Source organism: Schistocerca americana, chromosome 6 (genome assembly GCF_021461395.2).
Source record: "Schistocerca americana isolate TAMUIC-IGC-003095 chromosome 6, iqSchAmer2.1, whole genome shotgun sequence".
Taxonomy (NCBI): domain Eukaryota; kingdom Metazoa; phylum Arthropoda; class Insecta; order Orthoptera; family Acrididae; genus Schistocerca; species Schistocerca americana.
This window is the reverse complement of record NC_060124.1, coordinates 157,309,312-157,328,802: the sequence shown is the minus strand read 5'-3', so window position 1 is coordinate 157,328,802 and position 19,491 is coordinate 157,309,312. Positions and strand designations below refer to the sequence as shown.

At 40.7% G+C, this 19,491-nt stretch overlaps 1 protein-coding gene across 4 annotated transcripts in view; it reads left to right on the top strand.

Annotated features, from left to right (window-relative positions):
• Nucleotides 1-19,491, top strand: part of LOC124619931 (polycomb protein Sfmbt-like) — a 297,358-nt gene that overhangs the window by 48,806 nt on the left and 229,061 nt on the right. For 2 of the 4 annotated variants that reach the window (XM_047146574.1, XM_047146577.1), the window contains exons 2-3: nt 936-1,007; nt 1,467-1,609. In XM_047146574.1, the coding sequence (XP_047002530.1) occupies nt 936-1,007; nt 1,467-1,609 (215 nt within the window). The remainder of the gene's footprint in view (nt 1-935; nt 1,008-1,466; nt 1,610-19,491) is intronic. The other 2 variants (XM_047146575.1, XM_047146576.1) reach the window with 1 other exon arrangement.

The following is a 19,491-nucleotide window of genomic DNA, read 5'->3' as shown; positions in this document are numbered from 1 at the left end:
TTCTCAAAGTTCAGGGCTTTATTATGAAAAAAATTATGATTCATAGTATTGCACATTGCTGCCACTACATTCTCCCATCTTTCGGATGGCATACGAATCTCGTGGCGGAAGAACTGGGCGTCTTTTCTGGGGATCCATGAACCGATTCAATTTTGCACTTGTTCATATGATCAGAAGTGCTGGTCAGCAAGACTGTATGCCACAGATCGAAAAAGGTGGTAGTCAGAGAGAGCAACGTATGGAGAATACGGCGGGAAGGATAGTACTTCTCATTTCAACGTTTCCATGTATATTTTGGCGGGTTTTGCGACATGAGGTCAAGCACTGACCTGCTGCAAAATTACCTCTACGTGTTTATCGCTGTATTGTGGCCATTTGTGTTTCAGTGCTGGGCTCGAGCACATCAATTGCTTTCGATAATGATGTCCTGTGACTGTCTTCGTATGTTTCAGCAGCTATGAAAACTTGCTGTCTTCCACCGCCATGCCAGTCTTCGACATCAAAATCACTGTTCTTAAGGTGTTGAAAACATTCTCTGCATGTTCTTCCACTAATTTTAAGAGCCAAGGCCACAGGTTTCTTCATGTTAAAGCAGAAAATAAAAACCTCCCTGAAACGGTGAGAAATGGGTACATAAGTTGACGTACTTAATCGAGAATAACCTGATGATGCAATCACAAGTCAACTAATACATTTATGGCATTATGTTTACAGATGCCTAAGCTTATTGTATTATGCCTATGACCAACCACCTGAACCCCACTTGCCGCAACTGCTGTCTATTGCAAAATGGCAGAAGCAAAGTTGTAGATCTAATAATATCACAAAGGATTGAATAAAATTTGAACAGAACTTGAAATTTGTGCAATTCACTATGAATTGAATAAATGATGCTGCTAAAGGCATGCACTCGACAAACTGCTTTTGTGTTACAGAGCTAGAAGAGATGGAGAGAGGGCAATTAAGTCTTGGGTCTAATCTTATGCCACAAGACCCCTATGTAAAAGGTGTGTTATACTTCACGTTCATTTGGCATGTTCGGTCAGTGCGTACACACCATTAGGAGTAAACAAATGTTTACTTGCTGTGGTGCCTTTGGAATGCTAGTGGTTAATTGTATTAGGGAATGTTGGCTGTAGTTGGGTCCGTGGCAATTTGGTGTCAGATTGTAGTGAACCTAAATAATTAAATTTCCTTGTAATGCCTTTCTTTCTCTGTTCTGTTCTAGTAATCACTGTGGTGTTTCTATACCATTGACTTTCTGCGAGAAAAATGGTGTCTACTTACTGTAATATAATATTTTTGTATTTTCTTGTTTTATAAAGCTGTGTTGTAAGTAACAGTAACGTATGATTTGCACTGTACACGGTAATTGGTATTTTTATTCCTCCTGTGAAGGTGTGGGGTGCCCATTTTGATTTTACTAATGTTTTTTTTGTATTGAAATGGTTTGTTTGAATCAACAGATATGGGAGGATTAATGTGGGTGAGTGACATGCTGCTGCCACACGATCCCAACATTGTGATGATGGATACTCCTTCGCAAAGCTCCTTCTTTTCTGAAAGCCCGCATCCATTTGACGAAATGAGAGATCGAGTTGGTGGTCTGGTGAGTATGAGAGTTGTATTTGTACTTAACGCTAACTGTTTGATTTGTTACCCCCTTTTCTGCTCCTGTGTGCTGTTAGAATATTGTTGCTTTTTGAACATTAGTCCAGTAATAATACTGAAGTATTCTTCCTAACTGTTGCATGCATTTTCCTAATAAAATTAGAGGAAAGTGCCGGGTCGAATAAAAATAATGGATGGAGCAAAGATCGGTCAAGTGGTTAAGTTGAGGTGCCGGTCAGTGTACAGGTGCATAAACAAGATTTAGAGGTTGTAGCCCATTTCACTGTGCATCCGTTATCATTGAATGTGAAGAACGATGGTCTTGGATGTATTGGTCTGGGAATATCGTGCATAACATTAACATACGTGGAAACAGGAAAGCCAGATCAGAAGCTTAAAATGAAATAACGTTTCTAATCAAATAATATTAAACTGGGGTAACAGTAATAGGAGAAAGCAGAAAAGAGCTCTGCAATCTTTTGGATGCAGCCAGTGCAATGGGGTGTTACGGAAGTTCAGAGCAACCACGTTAGTGAGAGATTGTCCTTCGTGTATGTAAAAAAAGGTATCCAAATCTTATTCTTATCTCTGTCCACTGCTTAAGGGGGATATTCATGAGATGTACCGAAAATGTCAATTTTCAATTTATTTTTTATTTGCACAAGTGCGTGATCTTGTGGCAATATCAAGTAATGAAATATTCTGGCATTTCAAGTTGTGTCAAGAGGTTAACTGCCTACGAACTTTCGTCACAGATTTCCTCTGCCATTGTCAAGTGGTTGACTGTTGTGTGGATGCTGCTACCAAGCTTCCGTAGCTGTGCCATTACCAGTGACATCACTGTTGCTCAGTTCCACACTATATATGGTAATGTTTTGGTGATGCGACCGCCCCACTCGCCTCAACTCCCCAATCACAGGATTCCAGGCCATACTCAGCTGCGATGCACCGTCTTTGAGAGTGTTGTCCGATATTTTGATCTCTATTACTTTGTTTATTATGCTATTCCGAAAGCTGTTGGTCCGTTTAATAATAGAGCTCTAATTGAATGCAATTCAGTGTGTGTTCTCCATTGTATGTTCCGCTACAGCTGACTTTTTTGGGACAGTGTTGGGAAAACACCTTATGCGGCACTGTTCAATAGTGCGAAAGTCTGGCTGACTAACTGGAGAGATGAACTGGTTGAAGCAGGTGCATCATCAAAACGTTATAATGTACAGTGCAGGACTGAGCGTCAGTGATGTCACTGGTGACAATGCGGCTATATAAGCCTGGCTGTGGCATTCACACGACAGTCAACCACTTGACATTAGTAGAAGAGATCTCTGCTGAAAGCTCACAACTAACCACTTGAGAAGCCTTCAAACCCAAGAATATTTTATTAGTTATTCTTTATTTATTACTAGAACTTGTGGACAATCAGTTCCCAAAGTTTCAACAATGAAATCACATACAAAGTGCCTGAAAAATGATTAAGTGTGTGACATGACCTTCCTGCTATGCCCACTTACTGAAGCAGTAATTCAATGGTTCCTTGGATTACTTTCAAGCAAACGTGCACAGGATACATCTAGAAGGCTGTGATATATACTCTTTGGTTTTACAGGTGGACCCTGTTCTGTAGCTTAGAAACAATAACAAATCAGATGCTTTTTTTTTTTTTTATTCGTGAAGAAGCAATTCTTGTTTTGCTTTGTGCTACTAATGGAGGTGGCAAGGCTATCAGACAGAACCTATCCAGTGTAAGAGACCTGAAAAATGCAGTTAGGGCTATTGAAGCCCACACCTACTACAGCAGTACAAGTTTATATGGCAACTAGCTCTGCAGATGACGAAGAAATGTATGAAGAAATAAAAGAAATTATTCAGATAGTGAAGGGAGACGAAAATTTAATAATCATGGGTGACTGGAATTCGGTAGTAGGAAAAGGGAGAGAAGGAAACGTAGTAGGTGAATATGGATTGGGGGTAAGAAATGAAAGAGGAAGCCGCCTGGTAGAATTTTGCACAGAGCACAACTTAATCATAGCTAACACTTGGTTCAAGAATCATAAAAGAAGGTTGTATACATGGAAGAGTCCTGGAGATACTAGAAGGTATCAGATAGATTATATAATGGTAAGACAGAGATTTAGGAACCAGGTTTTAAATTTTAAGGCATTTCCAGGGGCAGATGAGGACTCTGACCACAATCTATTGGTTATGAACTGTAGATTAAAATTGAAGAAACTGCAAAATGGTGGGAATTTAAGGAGATGGGACCTGGATAAACTGAAAGAACCAGAGGTTGTACAGAGTTTCAGGGCGAGCATAAGGGAACAATTGACAGGAATGAGGGGAAAGAAATACAGTAGAAGAAGAATGGGTAGCTTTGAGGGATGAAGTAGTGAAGGCAGCAGAGGATCAAGTGGGTAAAAAGACGAGGGCTAGTAGAAATCCTTGGGTAACAGAAAAAATACTGAATTTAATTGATGAAAGGAGAAAATACAAAATGCAGTAAATGAAGCAGGCAAAAAGGAATACAAACGTCTCAAAAATGAGATCGACAGGAAGTGCATAATGGCTAAGCAGGGATGACTAGAGGATAAATGTAAGGCTTACATCACTAGGGGTAACATAGATACTGCCTACAGGAAAATTAAAGAGACCTTTGGAGAAAAGAGAACAACTTGTACGAATATCAAGAGCTCAAATGGAAACCCAGTTCTAAGCAAAGAAGGGAAAGCAGAAACGTGGAAGGAGTATATAGAGGGTCTATACAAGGGCAATGTATGGACAATATTATGGAAATGGAAGAGGATGTAGATGAAGATGGAAATGGGAGATATGATACTGCGTGAAGAGTTTGACAGAGCACTGAAAGACCTGAGTCAAAACAAGGCCCTGGGAGTAGACAACATTCGATTAGAACTACTGACAGCCTTGGGAGAGCCATTCCTGACAAAATCTACCATCTGGTGAGCAAGATGTACGAGACAGGCGAAATTCCGTCGGACTTGAAGAAGAATATAATAATTCCAATCCCAAAGAAAGCCAGTGTTGACAGATGTGAAAATTACCGAACTATCAGTTTAATAAGTCACAGCTGCAAAATACTAATGCGAATACTTCACAGACGAATGGAAAAACTAGTAGAAGCCGACCTCGGGGAAGATCAGTTTAGATTCCGTAGAAAAGTTGGAACACGTGAGGCAATACTGACCCTACGACTTACCCTAGAAAATAGATTAGGGAAAGGCAAACCTACGTTTCTAGCATTTGTAGACTTAGATAAAGCTTTTGACAATGTTGACTGGAATACTCTCTTTCAAATTCTGTAGGTGGCAGGGGTAAAATACAGGGGGCGAAAGGCTATTTACAATTTGTACAGAAACCAGATGGTAGTTATAAGAGTCGAGGGGCATGAAAGGGAAGCAGTGGTTGGGAAGGGAATGAGACAGGGATGTAGCCTATCCCTGATGTTATTCAATCTGTATATTGAGCAAGCAGCAAAGGAAACAAAAGAAAAATTTGGAGTAGGTATTAAAATCCATGGAGAAGAAATAAAAACTTTGAGGTTTGCTGATGACATTGTAATTCTGTCAGAGACAGCAAAGGACTTGGAAGAGCAGTTGAACGGAATGGATAGTGTCTTGAAAGGAGGATGTAAGATGAACATCAACAAAAGCAAAACAAGGATAATGGAATGTAGTATAATTAAGTCGGGTGATGCTGAGGGAAGTAGATTAGGAAATGTCACTTTAAGTAGTAAAGGAGTTTTGCTATTTGGGGAGCAAAATAGCTGATGATGGTCGAAGTAGAGAGGATATAAAATGTAGACTGGCAATGGCAAGGAAAGCATTTCTGAAGAAGAGAAATTTGTTAACATCGAGTATAGATTTAAGTGTCAGGAAGTCTTTTCTGAAAATATTTGTATGGAGTGTAGCCATGTATGGAAGTGAAACATGGACGATAACTAGTTTGGACAAAAAGAGAATAGAAGCTTTTGAAATGTGGTGCTACAGAAGAATGCTGAAGATTAGATGGGTAGGTCACATAATTAATGAGGAGGTATTGAATAGGATTGGGGAGAAGAGAAGTTTGTGGCACAACTTGACTAGAAGAAGGGATCGGTTGGTAGGACATGTTTTGAGGCATCAAGGGATCACCAATTTAGTATTGGAGGGCAGTGTGGAGGGTAAAAATCAAAGAGGGAGACCAAGAGATGAATACACTAAGCAGATTCAGAAGGATGTAGGTTGCAGTAGGTACTGGGAGATGAAGCTTGCACAGGATAGAGTAGCATGGAGAGCTGCATCAAACCAGTCTCAGGACTGAAGACCACAACAACAACAACAACAACAACAACAATAGTGTCAACAGATGAACATCCTATTCACGATATGTGCCACATTATCTGGTGTGAATATCAACATGCTTGGAGGGATAGCAACACCTATATTCACAAGGAGGGGCTTTCAAATTTTATACTGGATGTTGCAAGTCCACTTACAGGTTTCTGGCTGATCCTGAACTAAAAAAGTGCGTTCATGGCAAAACCCAAAATCCAAATGAGTCTCTAAACTCACTCATATGGAAATGATGCCCTAAAACCACATTTTCATGTGCTACAGTTGTCTGTATTGCAACTTACAATTCAGTTCTTGTGTTTAATGATGGAAATGTCAGGAAGAGGCAGGTATTAGAGAGAATGGCTTTAAGACAGAAAGTTTCACTCGAGACATCTTGAGGAAAATACACTCCTGGAAATGGAAAAAAGAACACATTGACACCGGTGTGTCAGACCCACCATACTTGCTCCGGACACTGCGAGAGGGCTGTACAAGCAATGATCACACGCACGGCACAGTGGACACACCAGGAACCGCGGTGTTGGCCGTCGAATGGCGCTAGCTGCGCAGCATTTGTGCACCGCCGCCGTCAGTGTCAGCCAGTTTGCCATGGCATACGGAGCTCCATCGCAGTCTTTAACACTGGTAGCATGCCGCGACAGCGTGGACGTGAACCGTATGTGCAGTTGACGGACTTTGAGCGAGGGCGTATAGTGGGCATGCGGGAGGCCGGGTGGACGTACCGCCGAATTGCTCAACACGTGGGGCGTGAGGTCTCCACAGTACATCGATGTTGTCGCCAGTGGTCGGCGGAAGGTGCACGTGCCCATCGACCTGGGACCGGACCGCAGCGACGCACGGATGCACGCCAAGACCGTAGGATCCTACGCAGTGCCGTAGGGAACCGCACCGCCACTTCCCAGCAAATTGGGGACACTGTTGCTCCTGGGGTATCGGCGAGGACCATTCGCAACCGTCTCCATGAAGCTGGGCTACGGTCCCGCACACCGTTAGGCCGTCTTCCGCTCACGCCCCAACATCGTGCAGCCCGCCTCCAGTGGTGTCGCGACCGCGTGAATGGAGGGACGAATGGAGACGTGTCGTCTTCAGCGATGAGATTCGCTTCTGCCTTGGTGCCAATGATGGTCGTATGCGTGTTTGGCGCCGTGCAGGTGAGCGCCACAATCAGGACTGCATACGACCGAGGCACACAGGGCCAACACCCGGCATCATGGTGTGGGGAGCGATCTCCTACACTGGCCGTACACCACTGGTGATCATCGAGGGGACACTGAATAGTGCACGGTACATCCAAACCGTCATCGAACCCATCGTTCTACCATTCCTAGACCGGCAAGGGAACTTGCTGTTCCAACAGGACAGTGCACGTCCGCATGTATCCCGTGCCACCCAACGTGCTCTAGAAGGTGTAAGTCAACTACCCTGGCCAGCAAGATCTCCGGATCTGTCCCCCATTGAGCGTGTTTGGGACTGGATGAAGCGTCGTCTCATGCGGTCTGCACGTCCAGCACGAACGCTGGTCCAACTGAGGCGCCAGGTGGAAATGGCATGGCAAGCCGTTCCACAGGACTACATCCAGCATCTCTACGATCGTCTCCATGGGAGAATAGCAGCCTGCATTGCTGTGAAAGGTGGATATACACTGTACTAGTGCCGACATTGTGCATGCTCTGTTGCCTGTGTCTATGTGCCTATGGTTCTGTCAGTGTGATCATGTGATGTATCTGACCCCCAGGAATGTGTCAATAAAGTTTCCCCTTCCTGGGACAATGAATTCACGGTGTTCTTATTTCAATTTCCAGGGGTGTAGATTCACAGTGCTTCTTTACAGCTGGAAATTTTGTTGAAGACTTGGTAAAGGAACGAAGGCAGAAAACAAGAAACCTGAAGAAAAGTCTTGAAATGAAAGATGACAGACTATAAATCTGGGGCCTTCAGAAGAGGCAACATAGAAAAAAAAATTACGACGAAGTTTAAACTGCATTTCTTGAAAATGATGTGTTCTAAAGTTTATGCATCTTTTTCTCAGGATCTATTAAGGCTAAAATTGTGAAATTTTGAACAAGTATTTCAGTAATCCAGTAAATGTTGTCTCGAGTAAATTTTGGAGTTGTGATTGTAAGCTGAGACATGTGGCAAAGCGGTTAGAATTTTGCTGGGATTTTATATTATGCTTACAGAATTATAATTTAAAAAAGTACGGAAATTCTCCTATTTGGTAAATCTCCTGAGAGAAGCTTACTATATGCAAAGTGATTAAACAGAGAAAATCTCTGGAATAGTTTCTCAGAAAAAAGCACGTACATTATTTTTTCAAAACAAAATTTTTAAATTTCATAAAAAAAGGTAAACATATATATAGTCCAAGGAACTTAACAGTAAATGTATTAATTTTATGTAAAGCATGGTACAAAGTTTCATTGCCATATCTTCAAAATTGTGGATCTGGTGCATTTTTAAAAAAGTGTTAGTTTCTCATGACATTCCCTCTTCAGGCGTCAACTGTGTGGTGAGTGGCTGTAATTTTTTTCAGGACCAGTTTCTTGTGCAACAGAATTTTAACAAAATAGTTATCCATTAACAGTTACACATCTTTCACTTCAGGTGCTTTATTCAGTTACCGGTAGTGGAAAATAGCTGTTTTCAGATGCAATAATTTAAATTTTCGTAGTGAGAAAAGTAAATGTGTTCTTTGTAATGTCGAATGTAAAATAAAATGAAATTTGGTTTCTGTGTTTTTGTGATATGCTTGAACACAGTTTTAGAATTGCTTTTCTGTTATTACATGGGATTTCTATAAATATTGAGATAGATGAAGTGCTATTCCTTTAAATTGCTTTTTTATTTTTTATAATGAGCCATCAAGTTGCCTCATAAATCCAAGGAAATTGTTCTATTTGTGCATACTTTTTAACAACTGAGAAATCTTCATAGTTCTCTATTTCTCCCTGTTAACATGATCATCTGCTTTTCAGAGGTCAATATACACCAATATTTTTAGAGTATCTACTTCATCATGAAACAACTTTCACTTGTTATGGCTTTTCAGAATTCAGTCTTCCCTGTGGGATTATTTCTTCAGTATCACTTTGATCTGTGTCATAATTCCAGCATATACAGTATACCCTGCATCCAGTTTGATGATGCATCTATGATTTTTGCAGTTGTTAAGATACCCTATTTTAAAATAAAGTCTTATCTTCACCATTTGCCATGGCCCAGATTTCTCAGTGTATATTAAGTAGTGGCAGTAGTCATTAAGAGCCAGATTAAAATCTCCGTACTTTAGAAATTAACTGTTGTGGAGTAGGTGCTTGGGATACTCGGTGAGTTTTCAGTGAATTTAGAAGTATGTTCGATTTTTACTAAACATATGTCACTCACACTGTCTGTGTCTAATTCATCTTAATTTCTGCTGCGGGAAATTCTTCATACGAGAGAGATTAACATTAGAATATCATTTTCTCATGCTGTATGTTGCTGATGCATATTGTTTTTTGTTTTGTTTTGGTGAGCATTTTCGTGACCTTGTGAATAGAAATTTGTTTACCTATGGATATCATACTTAGTTTTATTTAGAATGTCTCTGGGTTCTTGGCATGTAACTTTACCTTTCTCTTTCATGTGTAGAAGTTGCAATATGTTTTGTTGGAGTACTCAGGTATCTTAAGGTATAATTTCTGCTTTTTTTCTGCTACTGTTCTGTTGTGGACTCAAAATCCTTCGATTCGCTGTAACCACATTAACGGCTCTTTGCAGAGCTTTTTCTGTGTCCTGCAACGTTTTCAGAAGTTCCTGCTTCTGTAAATTATTTTGTATGTTCTTCTTTGGCATGAATATCTAATAGAGTCAGTGTGTGATTTGCAATCTTGTATTTAGCAGGAAGTATACTGATCTCATGTCACCTATGTGGTAACTTCTCTGTGGCTCATTTTGTAACTTGGTGTTTTCTATTGAAAGATCCCCCCCCCCCCCCCCCCTCTCTCTCTCTCTCTCTCTCTCTCTCTCTCTCTCTCTCTCTCTCTCAAATTTCTAGACTTTTCTTTTACGTATGTGTGGTGGCCCGCCCATGAACCATGGACCTTGCCGTTGGTGGGGAGGCTTGCGTGCCTCAGCGATACAGATGGCCGTACCGTAGGTGCAACCAAAACGGAGGGGTATCTGTTGAGAGGCCAGACAAACATGTGGTTCCTGAAGAGGGGCAGCAGCCTTTTCAGTAGTTGCAGGGCAACAGTCTGGATGATTGACTGATCTGGCCTTGTAACATTAACCAAAACGGCCTTGCTGTGCTGGTACTGCGAACGGCTGAAAGCAAGGGGAAACTACAGCTGTAATTTTTCCCGAGGACATGCAGCTCTACTGTATGAGTAAATGATGATGGCGTCCTCTTGGATAAAATATTCCGGAGGTAAAATAGTCCCCCATTCGGATCTCCGGGCGGGGACTACTCAGGACGACGTCAGGAGAAAGAAAACTGGCGTTCTACGGATCGAAGCGTGGAATGTCAGATCCCTTAATCGGGCAGGTAGGTTAGAAAATGTAAAAAGGGAAATGGATAGGTTAAAGTTAGATATAGTGGGAATTAGTGAAGTTCGGTGGCAGGAGGAACAAGACTTTTGGTCAGGTGATTACAGGGTTATAAATACAAAATCAAATAGGGGTAATGCAGGAGTAGGTTTAATAATGAATTAAAAAAATAGGAGTGCGGGTTAGCTACTACAAACAGCATAGTGAACGCATTATTGTGGCCAAGATAGACACAAAGCCCATGCCTACTACAGTAGTACAAGTTTATATGCCAACTAGCTCTGCAGATGATGAAGAAATAGATGAAATGTATGACGAGATAAAAGAAATTATTCAGGTAGTGAAGGGAGACGAAAATTTAATAGTCATGGGTGACTGGAATTCGTCAGTAGGAAAAGGGAGAGAAGGAAACATATTGGGGGAATATGGATTGGGGGGAAGGAATGAAAGAGGAAGCCGCCTTGTAGAATTTTGCACAGAGCATAACTTAAATCATAGCTAACACTTGGTTCAAGAATCATAAAAGAAGGTTGTATACCTGGAAGAATCCTGGAGATACTAGAAGGTATCAGATAGATTATATAATGGTAAGACAGAGATTTAGGAACCAGGTTTTAAATTGTAAGACATTTCCAGGGGCAGATGTGGATTCTGACCACAATCTATTGGTTATGAACTGCAGATTGAAACTGAAGAAACTGCAAAAAGGGGGGAATTGAAGGAGATGGGATCTGGATAAACTGAAAGAACCAGATGTTGTAGAGAGTTTCAGGGAGACCATAAGGGAACAATTGACAGGAATGAGGGGAAGGAAATACAGTAGAAGAAGAATGGGTAGCTTTGAGGGATCAAGTAGTGAAGGCAGCAGAGGATCAAGTAGGTAAAAAGACAAATGCTAATAGAAATCCTTGGGTAACAGAAGAAATATTAAATTTAATTGATGAAAGGAGAAAATATAAAAATGCAGTAATTGGAGCAGGCAAAAAGGAGTACAAACGTCTCAAAAATGATATCGACAGGAAGTGCAAAATGGCTAAGCAGGGATGGCTAGAGGACAAATGTAAGGATGTAGAGGCTTATCTCACTAGGGGCAAGATAGATACTGCCTACAGGAAAATTAAAGAGACCTTTGGAGAGAAGAGAACCACTTGTATGAATATCAAGAGCTAAGATGGCAACCCAGTTCTAAGCAAAGAAGGGAAGGCAGAAAGGTGGAAGGAGTATATAGAGGGTTTATACAAGGGCGATGTACTTGAGGACAATATTATGGAAATGGAAGAGGATGTAGATGAAGACGAAATGGGAGATAAGATACTGCGTGAAGAGTTTGACAGAGCACTGAAAGACCTGAGTCAAAACAAGGCCCCGGGAGTAGACAACATTCCATTAGAACTACTGATGGCCTCGGGAGTGCCAGTCATGACAAAACTCTACCATCTGGTGAGCACGATGTATGAGACAGGCGAAATACCCTCAGACTTCAAGAAGAATATAATAATTCCAATCCCAAAGAAAGCAGGTGTTGACAGATGTGAAAATTACCGAACTATCAGTTTAATAAGTCACAGATGCAAAATACTAATGCGAATTCTTTACAGACGAATGGAAAAACTGGTAGAAGCCTACCTTGGGGAAGATCAGTTTGGATTCCGTAGAAATGTTGGAACACGTGAGGCAATACTGACCTTACGACTTATCTTAGAAAAAAGATTAAGAAAAGGCAAACCTACATTTCTAGCATTTGTAGACTTAGAGAAAGCTTTTGACAATGTTGACTGGAATACTCTCTTTCAAATTGTGAAGGTGGCAGGGGTAAAATACAGGGAGCGAAAGGCTATTTACAATTTGTACGGAAACCAGATGGCAGTTATAAGAGTCAAGGGGCATGAAAGGGAAGCAGTGGTTGCGAAAGGAGTGAGACAGGGTTGTAGCCTCTCCCCGATGTTGTTCAATCTGTATATTGAGCAAGCAGTAAAGGAAACAAAAGAAAAATTCGGAGAATGTATTAAAATTCATGGAGAAGAAGTAAAAACTTTGAGGTTCGCTGATGACGTAATTCTGTCAGAGACAGCAAAGGACTTGGAAGAGCAGTTGAGCGGAATGGACAGTGTCTTGAAAGGAGGATATAAGATGAACATCAACAAAAGCAAAACGAGGATAATGGAATGTAGTCAAATTAAGTCGGGTGATGCTGAGGGAATTAGATTAGGAAATGAGACACTTAAAGTAGTAAAGGAGTTTTCCTATTTAGGGAGTAAAATAACCAATGATGGTCGAAGTAGAGAGGATATAAAATGTAGACTGGCAATGGCAAGGAAAGCGTTTCTGAAGAAGAGAAATTTGTTAACATCGAGTATAGATTTAAGTGTCAGGAAGTCGTTTCTGAAAGTATTTGTATGGAGTGTAGCCATGTATGGGAGTGAAACATGGACGATAACTAGTTTGGACAAGAAGAGAATAGAAGCTTTCGAAATGTGGTGCTACAGAAGAATGCTGAGGATAAGGTGGGTAGATCACGTAACTAATGAGGAGCTATTGAATAGGATTGGGGAGAAGAGAAGTTTGTGGCACAACTTGACTAGAAGAAGGGATCGGTTGGTAGGACATGTTTTGAGGCATCGAGGGATCACAAATTTAGCATTGGAGGGCAGCGTGGAGGGTAAAAATCGTAGAGGGAGACCAAGAGATGAATACACTAAGCAGATTCAGAAGGATGTAGGTTGCAGTAGGTACTGGGAGATGAAGAAGCTTGCACAGGATAGAGTAGCATGGAGAGCTGCATCAAACCAGTCTCAGGACTGAAGACCACAACAACAACAACAACAACAACAACAACAACATGTGTGGTGGCTATTCTTTTGAACATTGTCCAAATAAAAAGACATCATTCTTGATCCCACAGCTTTACATATACATTTCGAAATGAGGCAGAAACTCTGAATTCAGGGGCAACAAGTGATAATTTGTGCCAGATCGGGACTCAATCCAGGTGTTCCCACTGTACAAGATTGGTTGCATTAACTGTGCTTCAGCTATCTGAGCATGCTTCCTGTCCAGTACAAATTCCCAACTTGTCGCACATTACTTGCATAGCACTCACTGTCCACCGTACTCACTGCTTGCAGTTTCACACTGATTCCCATAAAAGTCCGGGAGAGAGTGTGCATCTGCACAGAAGTAATCTTAATAGCTGTCAAACCCTGTATGTATGTGTGGTGTGTCTGTTCTTTCAGACTGTCCGAAAGAACAGACAGCACACACACATATATAAAAATATATGTCTTTCCAGCCATTAAGATCACTTTGTGCAAATACACTCTCTCTCCCAAAGTATTGCGGGAATCAGCATGAGGCTTCAAGCAAGTGGTGTGCGACGTGTTGAGAGTTTGGGTTGGACAGGAAGCATGCTCAGATAGCTGAAGCGGTTAAGGAGACTGTTCGTGTGAAGCAGAAAATCGGGTTTGAGCCCTGGTCCAGCACATATTTTCAGTTGTCACAATGGAATCAATTTCAATGCCTGATTGCGGCTGACGTAAAAATTTCTGTTTGATTCTTGGACTTTGCTAGTTGCCCACTATTGTGTTTAGACTTCAGAGAAGTATTATTTGGTTCTTTGGCACTGATAGTACGAGATTATGGAGAATATTAATTTTAAACATAGATTTGTTTTTTCCCCCCTTTCTTCGGGTTGGACAGACAAAAGCAATAGTGAAATTTCTCTCTCGTTTCAAACTTGAAGAGTAAGCTGTTATTTTAGTTTTTCTGTGTCTGATGATAGTCATAAATTACTCCTACTTTGCCTACTGTCTTCATTTGTGCTCTCATTTTGGACATTTTTCTATTTCTAAAACTGTGTTCTCAGTAAAGTTTGATAATTCTTCTTTTCCATTTGTCATTCTTCTCACATCTCAATATGACTTAGAAAACAGAAATTAAATCATCCACCTGCTTTTCATAACCATATCCATTGTCAGAAGATCCATTCCACATCCTTGCTACTATTTGTTATTTTAAAAACCTTTGGGGGGGGGGGGGGGGGGGGCTGTCAACAAGTTATTGACCCAAAGCCTACTGTTCAGTGACGTGGCTAACTTCTGAAGAAAGTGTCTGAATAATATCATCCAGAAAGAAAGCAATAATACAGTAGACATTAATAGATAATTAACCATACTAGCATAAGTTATGCAGTGATGTTGATAGATTGTTACTCATGAAAGTCAGGTAGAAAGAGCGAGGCAGTGAATGTTCCAGAAGTATTATAAAGATACTAATTATGGGTTACATATTACCATTTGTTAAAAATATATTGAGCCTGGCCGAGCGGTTCTAGGCGCTACAGTCTGGAACCGCGCGACCACTACGGTCGCAGGTTTGAATCCTGCCTCGGGCATGGATGTGTGTGATGTCCTTAGGTTAGTTAGGTTTAAGTAGTTCTAAGTTCTAGGGGACTGATGACCTCAGATGTTAAGTCCCATAGTGCTCAGAGCCATTTGAACCATTTATATTGAGCCGCCAACAGTGTTGTCCACTAGCTCAGCTTAGCAGCAACCTGGAAGCAGACATTACTGATAAGTAATTCAACTTTCATCAACTCCAAACAGCACGTCACTGATTGTTAACTTTACGTGCATGTGTAATAAAATACTGCAGTCCACTCAGCATTGTAAGCAGTACCAAAAATTTTACAAGTGTTTTTCATATTGTTAATAGCTCCCATTGTGTTGCATTACTGCTTTGAATCATTTGGGCAATGTGGAGAAAAAAGTTGTTAGACAGTCAAGCTTTTGACATGTTTGAGTCTTCTGTGACATTCTTACTACTTTGTTATGATCTATGCAATTGACAGATATAGGTACTTCTTGCACACAACTAATTGAATTATATTGCTTTACAAATCACAACAGAGAATGTGACATTTCAAAGAGATCACTGGAGCAGTGTCATGGAATCATGCAAATGGCATAGTGGAAAGGAGAAGAGGAATGATGGGAATAGAAAACAGTGAATGTGCTTATGCGGTAACAGAAAGCCAGTATTTACCTGATAAAACAATAGTGTATTTCATCATGGCTGAAGGTCATATTATGATGTAGTTATTACACGATGGACACTGTAAAAGGCAGAGAGGGGAGGGAAGGCAAAAAATAAATGTTTTAGGATGATTTTATTGAAAGCAGCACAGTTTGTTGCAAAAAGTTACTGCAATTAGCAGGTTTGAGATCTTGATAAGATTTCAAAGTGGTGCAAAGATTGTCAACTTGCTTTAAATGTTCAGAAATGTAAAGTTGTGCACTTAACAAAATGAAAAAAAGGTAATGTCCTGTGACCATAACATCAGTGAGTCACAGTTGGAATTGGTCAATTCATACAAATACTTGGGTGTAACACTTTTTAGGGATATGAAATGGAATGATGAAATAGGTTTAGCCATGGGTAAAGCAGGTGATAGCCTTTGCACTTTCCCAATATTCCAGCAATAAATCAATCAGTATACGAAGAAGATTGCTTACATATCGCTTGTGCGATACATTCTAGAATATTGCCCAAATGTGTGGAACCTGTGCCAAATAGGACTGACAGGGGATGTTGATCATATACAGAGAAGGGCAACACGAATGGTCACAGGTTTGTTTGACCCATGGGAGAGTGTTGCAATGATGCTGAAGAAACTGAACTGGCAGCCTCTTGAAGATGAACATAAACTATCCCTAGAAAGTCTGTTAACAAAGTTTTAAGAACCAGCTGTAAAAGATGACTCTAGGAATATACTACACCTCATATATATTGTTCAAATAGGGATTGTGAGGACAAGATTAGAATAATTACAGCATGCACAGAGGCATCAGACGATCATTCTTCCCATGTTCCATATGTGAATGGAACGGGAAGAAACCCTAATAACTGGTACAATGGGACATGTCCTCTGTCATGCACTTCACAGCGGTTTGCACAGTACAGATGTAGATCTAGAAAATGAATGTATTTCTTCTATATCTACATACATAGCCCCAAAGCCAGTCTACCGTGTATAACAGAGGATACTTTGTGAACTTGGTAGTTATTCCCTTTTCTGTTCCACTCACAAAAGGAATGAGTGAAAATGATAGCCTGTACATGTCAGTATGAGCTCTCATCATCAGTCTTCTTCTATGTTAGCAGGTCCATGGTCAGTTTTTGATGGTCCTTCACTTTCTTCTTGATGATGCCGTATGTGCTGCCATCCTGTACATTGTCCAGGATCTGAAATCTCTTCCTGCTTCATGGTCTCTTTTAAAGATGTACTACGGTTTCCCAGAACTCTCCCGCTAAACCAGTGTCTGCTATTCACCTACCCTCTAACTTTTTGTGCTGTTTTGTAACATTTCTCCTATATATTAAATAATATAATTAAGTCAAGCAGCACACCATTAATACTGTAGTTGAACATTACAGAAATGTTTCTGACACTCAACAGGAATATTTCTGACACTCATCTGTATTAATTTAAATTAATTCAGATTTGAAGCAAGCTGCTACTCATTGCATCAGGTAGAAATTTTCTCTAGGTCACCTCAAATGCCCTTATACTCACTCACTAGAGAGTCTTTCCCATACATAACAGCATAATTAGCAAACAGTCTCCTGTGGCTATCTATCCTATTCAAAAGATGGTGTAGGTGCATGAAGAACAGAAGTGGGGGAGGCGGGTCCTATCATACTTACCAGGACACTGCTGAGTAGTAGGTAGAGGACTCTGGAATCAGCCTGTATGTAGAATGGATATCTGGCTAAAATACTACATTAAAATGCCACTTTTTGTTGTGGATGCCACACTCTTCAGAATAACAGACAGTGTTTTGTCTCTCATTGTTCAAAGACTTGAATGTTCCGTTGTGACTCATTTTAATAACAAATGTACACCAATTGGCTTCACAAGCCTAAAGAGTGCTTGAGAATTGATCTTATAGGAGTGGCTTCACCTTTCATAAGTGGTGATGTAATACAAACACAGCAAATTTCTGTTGATAAAAGAACTACAGATTTTGAAGATTAATGTCCCCAGCTAACAGTGTTGACTTGAAAAGGGACCTGGGGGTGCAGGGTAGTAAAATTATGTTGATGCAATGAGGTTTTTTGGAAAAGTTGATGAAATAGTCTGTATGGTAGAGGTCTCATAGTAATGTGTGGATAAAATAGTAGGGCAGACAGCAACAATATAGAATAATACCTGGATGATGAGAGTAAGAATTAATCAAAGTCCACAGGAGAGCAAAATTAACCTAAAAGAACCCAATGTTCTTACCAGAGACAAGTATGTCACTTATTAAGACAGAAAGCATTGATGAAACAGAACTTCCTTGGAATGATAGGTATGCATAAATAGTATATGTGATAGCAGCTATTTCAATAAGAGAAGAATTGACAGTTATGCACATAATATAAAGAAACCTCAAGTTCATGAGAGTTACAAAGTGAATTGAGGTGGCAGCACTAGCAGTGAAGTGCATATAAAACCTTTTGGGTGATGCGTAAAACAGTGCAGTCATTGTAATGTGGAAATGGAGCAATTTATCTGACATTCAAAAGAGCATGATCATTATCTTTTAGGCCAAGAAGCACTCCCAAAACGGCTAACTTTGCGAGCTGTTCACCTGCTGCCATGATTATAATATACCATGCATGGCAAAATGGCACAGCCCAAAAGTGGCACTGGTGCAGCATGGGCCATAGATGATGGGTGAACAACAGCTGCGGAAATGTGTACGGGTGAGTAGGTGTGCAACTGTTGGGCACCTGAGTACCCAGATGAGCCAAGGGGCTACCAATAGTGTCTCCCCAATGACCATTCAGTGACCGTTGCTGAGTAAGGGTCTCAGAAGCAGGTGTGTGGTTCATGCACGCATGTTGACTGCTGTTTATTGGTGAGTAACACTGAAATTTGTATGCCAATACACCAGCTGGATGTCCACTGAGTGGTTACAGTTGACCTGTTGAGAGGACTCATGTTTGATGCGTGTACAATGTGAAATGCCTGAAAGAAAACATTCTATAACAATCATCAGAAGGGCCTAGGCCAGAGGAGAGAGTGTTATGATCATGGGAGTGTTTTTTGGGCATTCCCCAGTTGACTTATAATTCTAGAAGGCACACTGCATCAAGACAAATGTGCATATTCCCTTCAGGACCATGTCCACCACTACATGCAGTTTGTTTTTCCTTGGCACAATGGCATCTGCCAGCAGGACAATGCAATGTGTCACACAGCTTGTAGTGTAAGTGTCTGGTTCAGAGAGCACCAGGATGAGTTTAGCATACTGCCCTGGCCACCAAACTCCCCTGGATTTAAACCTGATCGAGAATCTGTGGGACCACCTCGAACGCACTGTTCGTACTGTGGATGCACCAAGAAACCTAGCGCAGCTGCCCATGCTTTAGGAGTCAGCGTGACTCCACACGCTTTTCAGTACCTTTCAGAACCTCTTTTGACTCCCTTCTTGCATGTCTCGCAGCTGTCTGCACTACAAGAGTTGGTTATTCAGGATTTTAACAGGTGGTCACATTAATGTGGATGGACAGTGTCTTATCATTCCACAAATACTTGTCAATCTCTGATAACACTCATTTCAGATGCTTCCAGTTTCTCTTCCTACAGTTTTTGTGTGATCCATCATGCAGTCCCCAACTATACATTAACTTTCGAACTTCACATTGCAACAATCAAGAGGACAGTGTGCAACCTAATTGAAAATTATAATTTATAATTGACAAAAGACTGGGAGACCTAACAGAATATAAATACATTATTATACCATATTTAAAAAATTTGATTCTTCTACTGAAACAAATCTTCAGCTGACACCTTGCTTATCTTGGTTGGTTTATGTTGTTGTTGTTTGAAGAACAAATCGACATTTACATCTGAACATGTCAGAATTCTTACTTATTTATTCAACTGACATTTCAATTGCTTCTTGAATTACTGTAATAGTATTCTGTAGCAGAATTGTTACAAACAACGTGA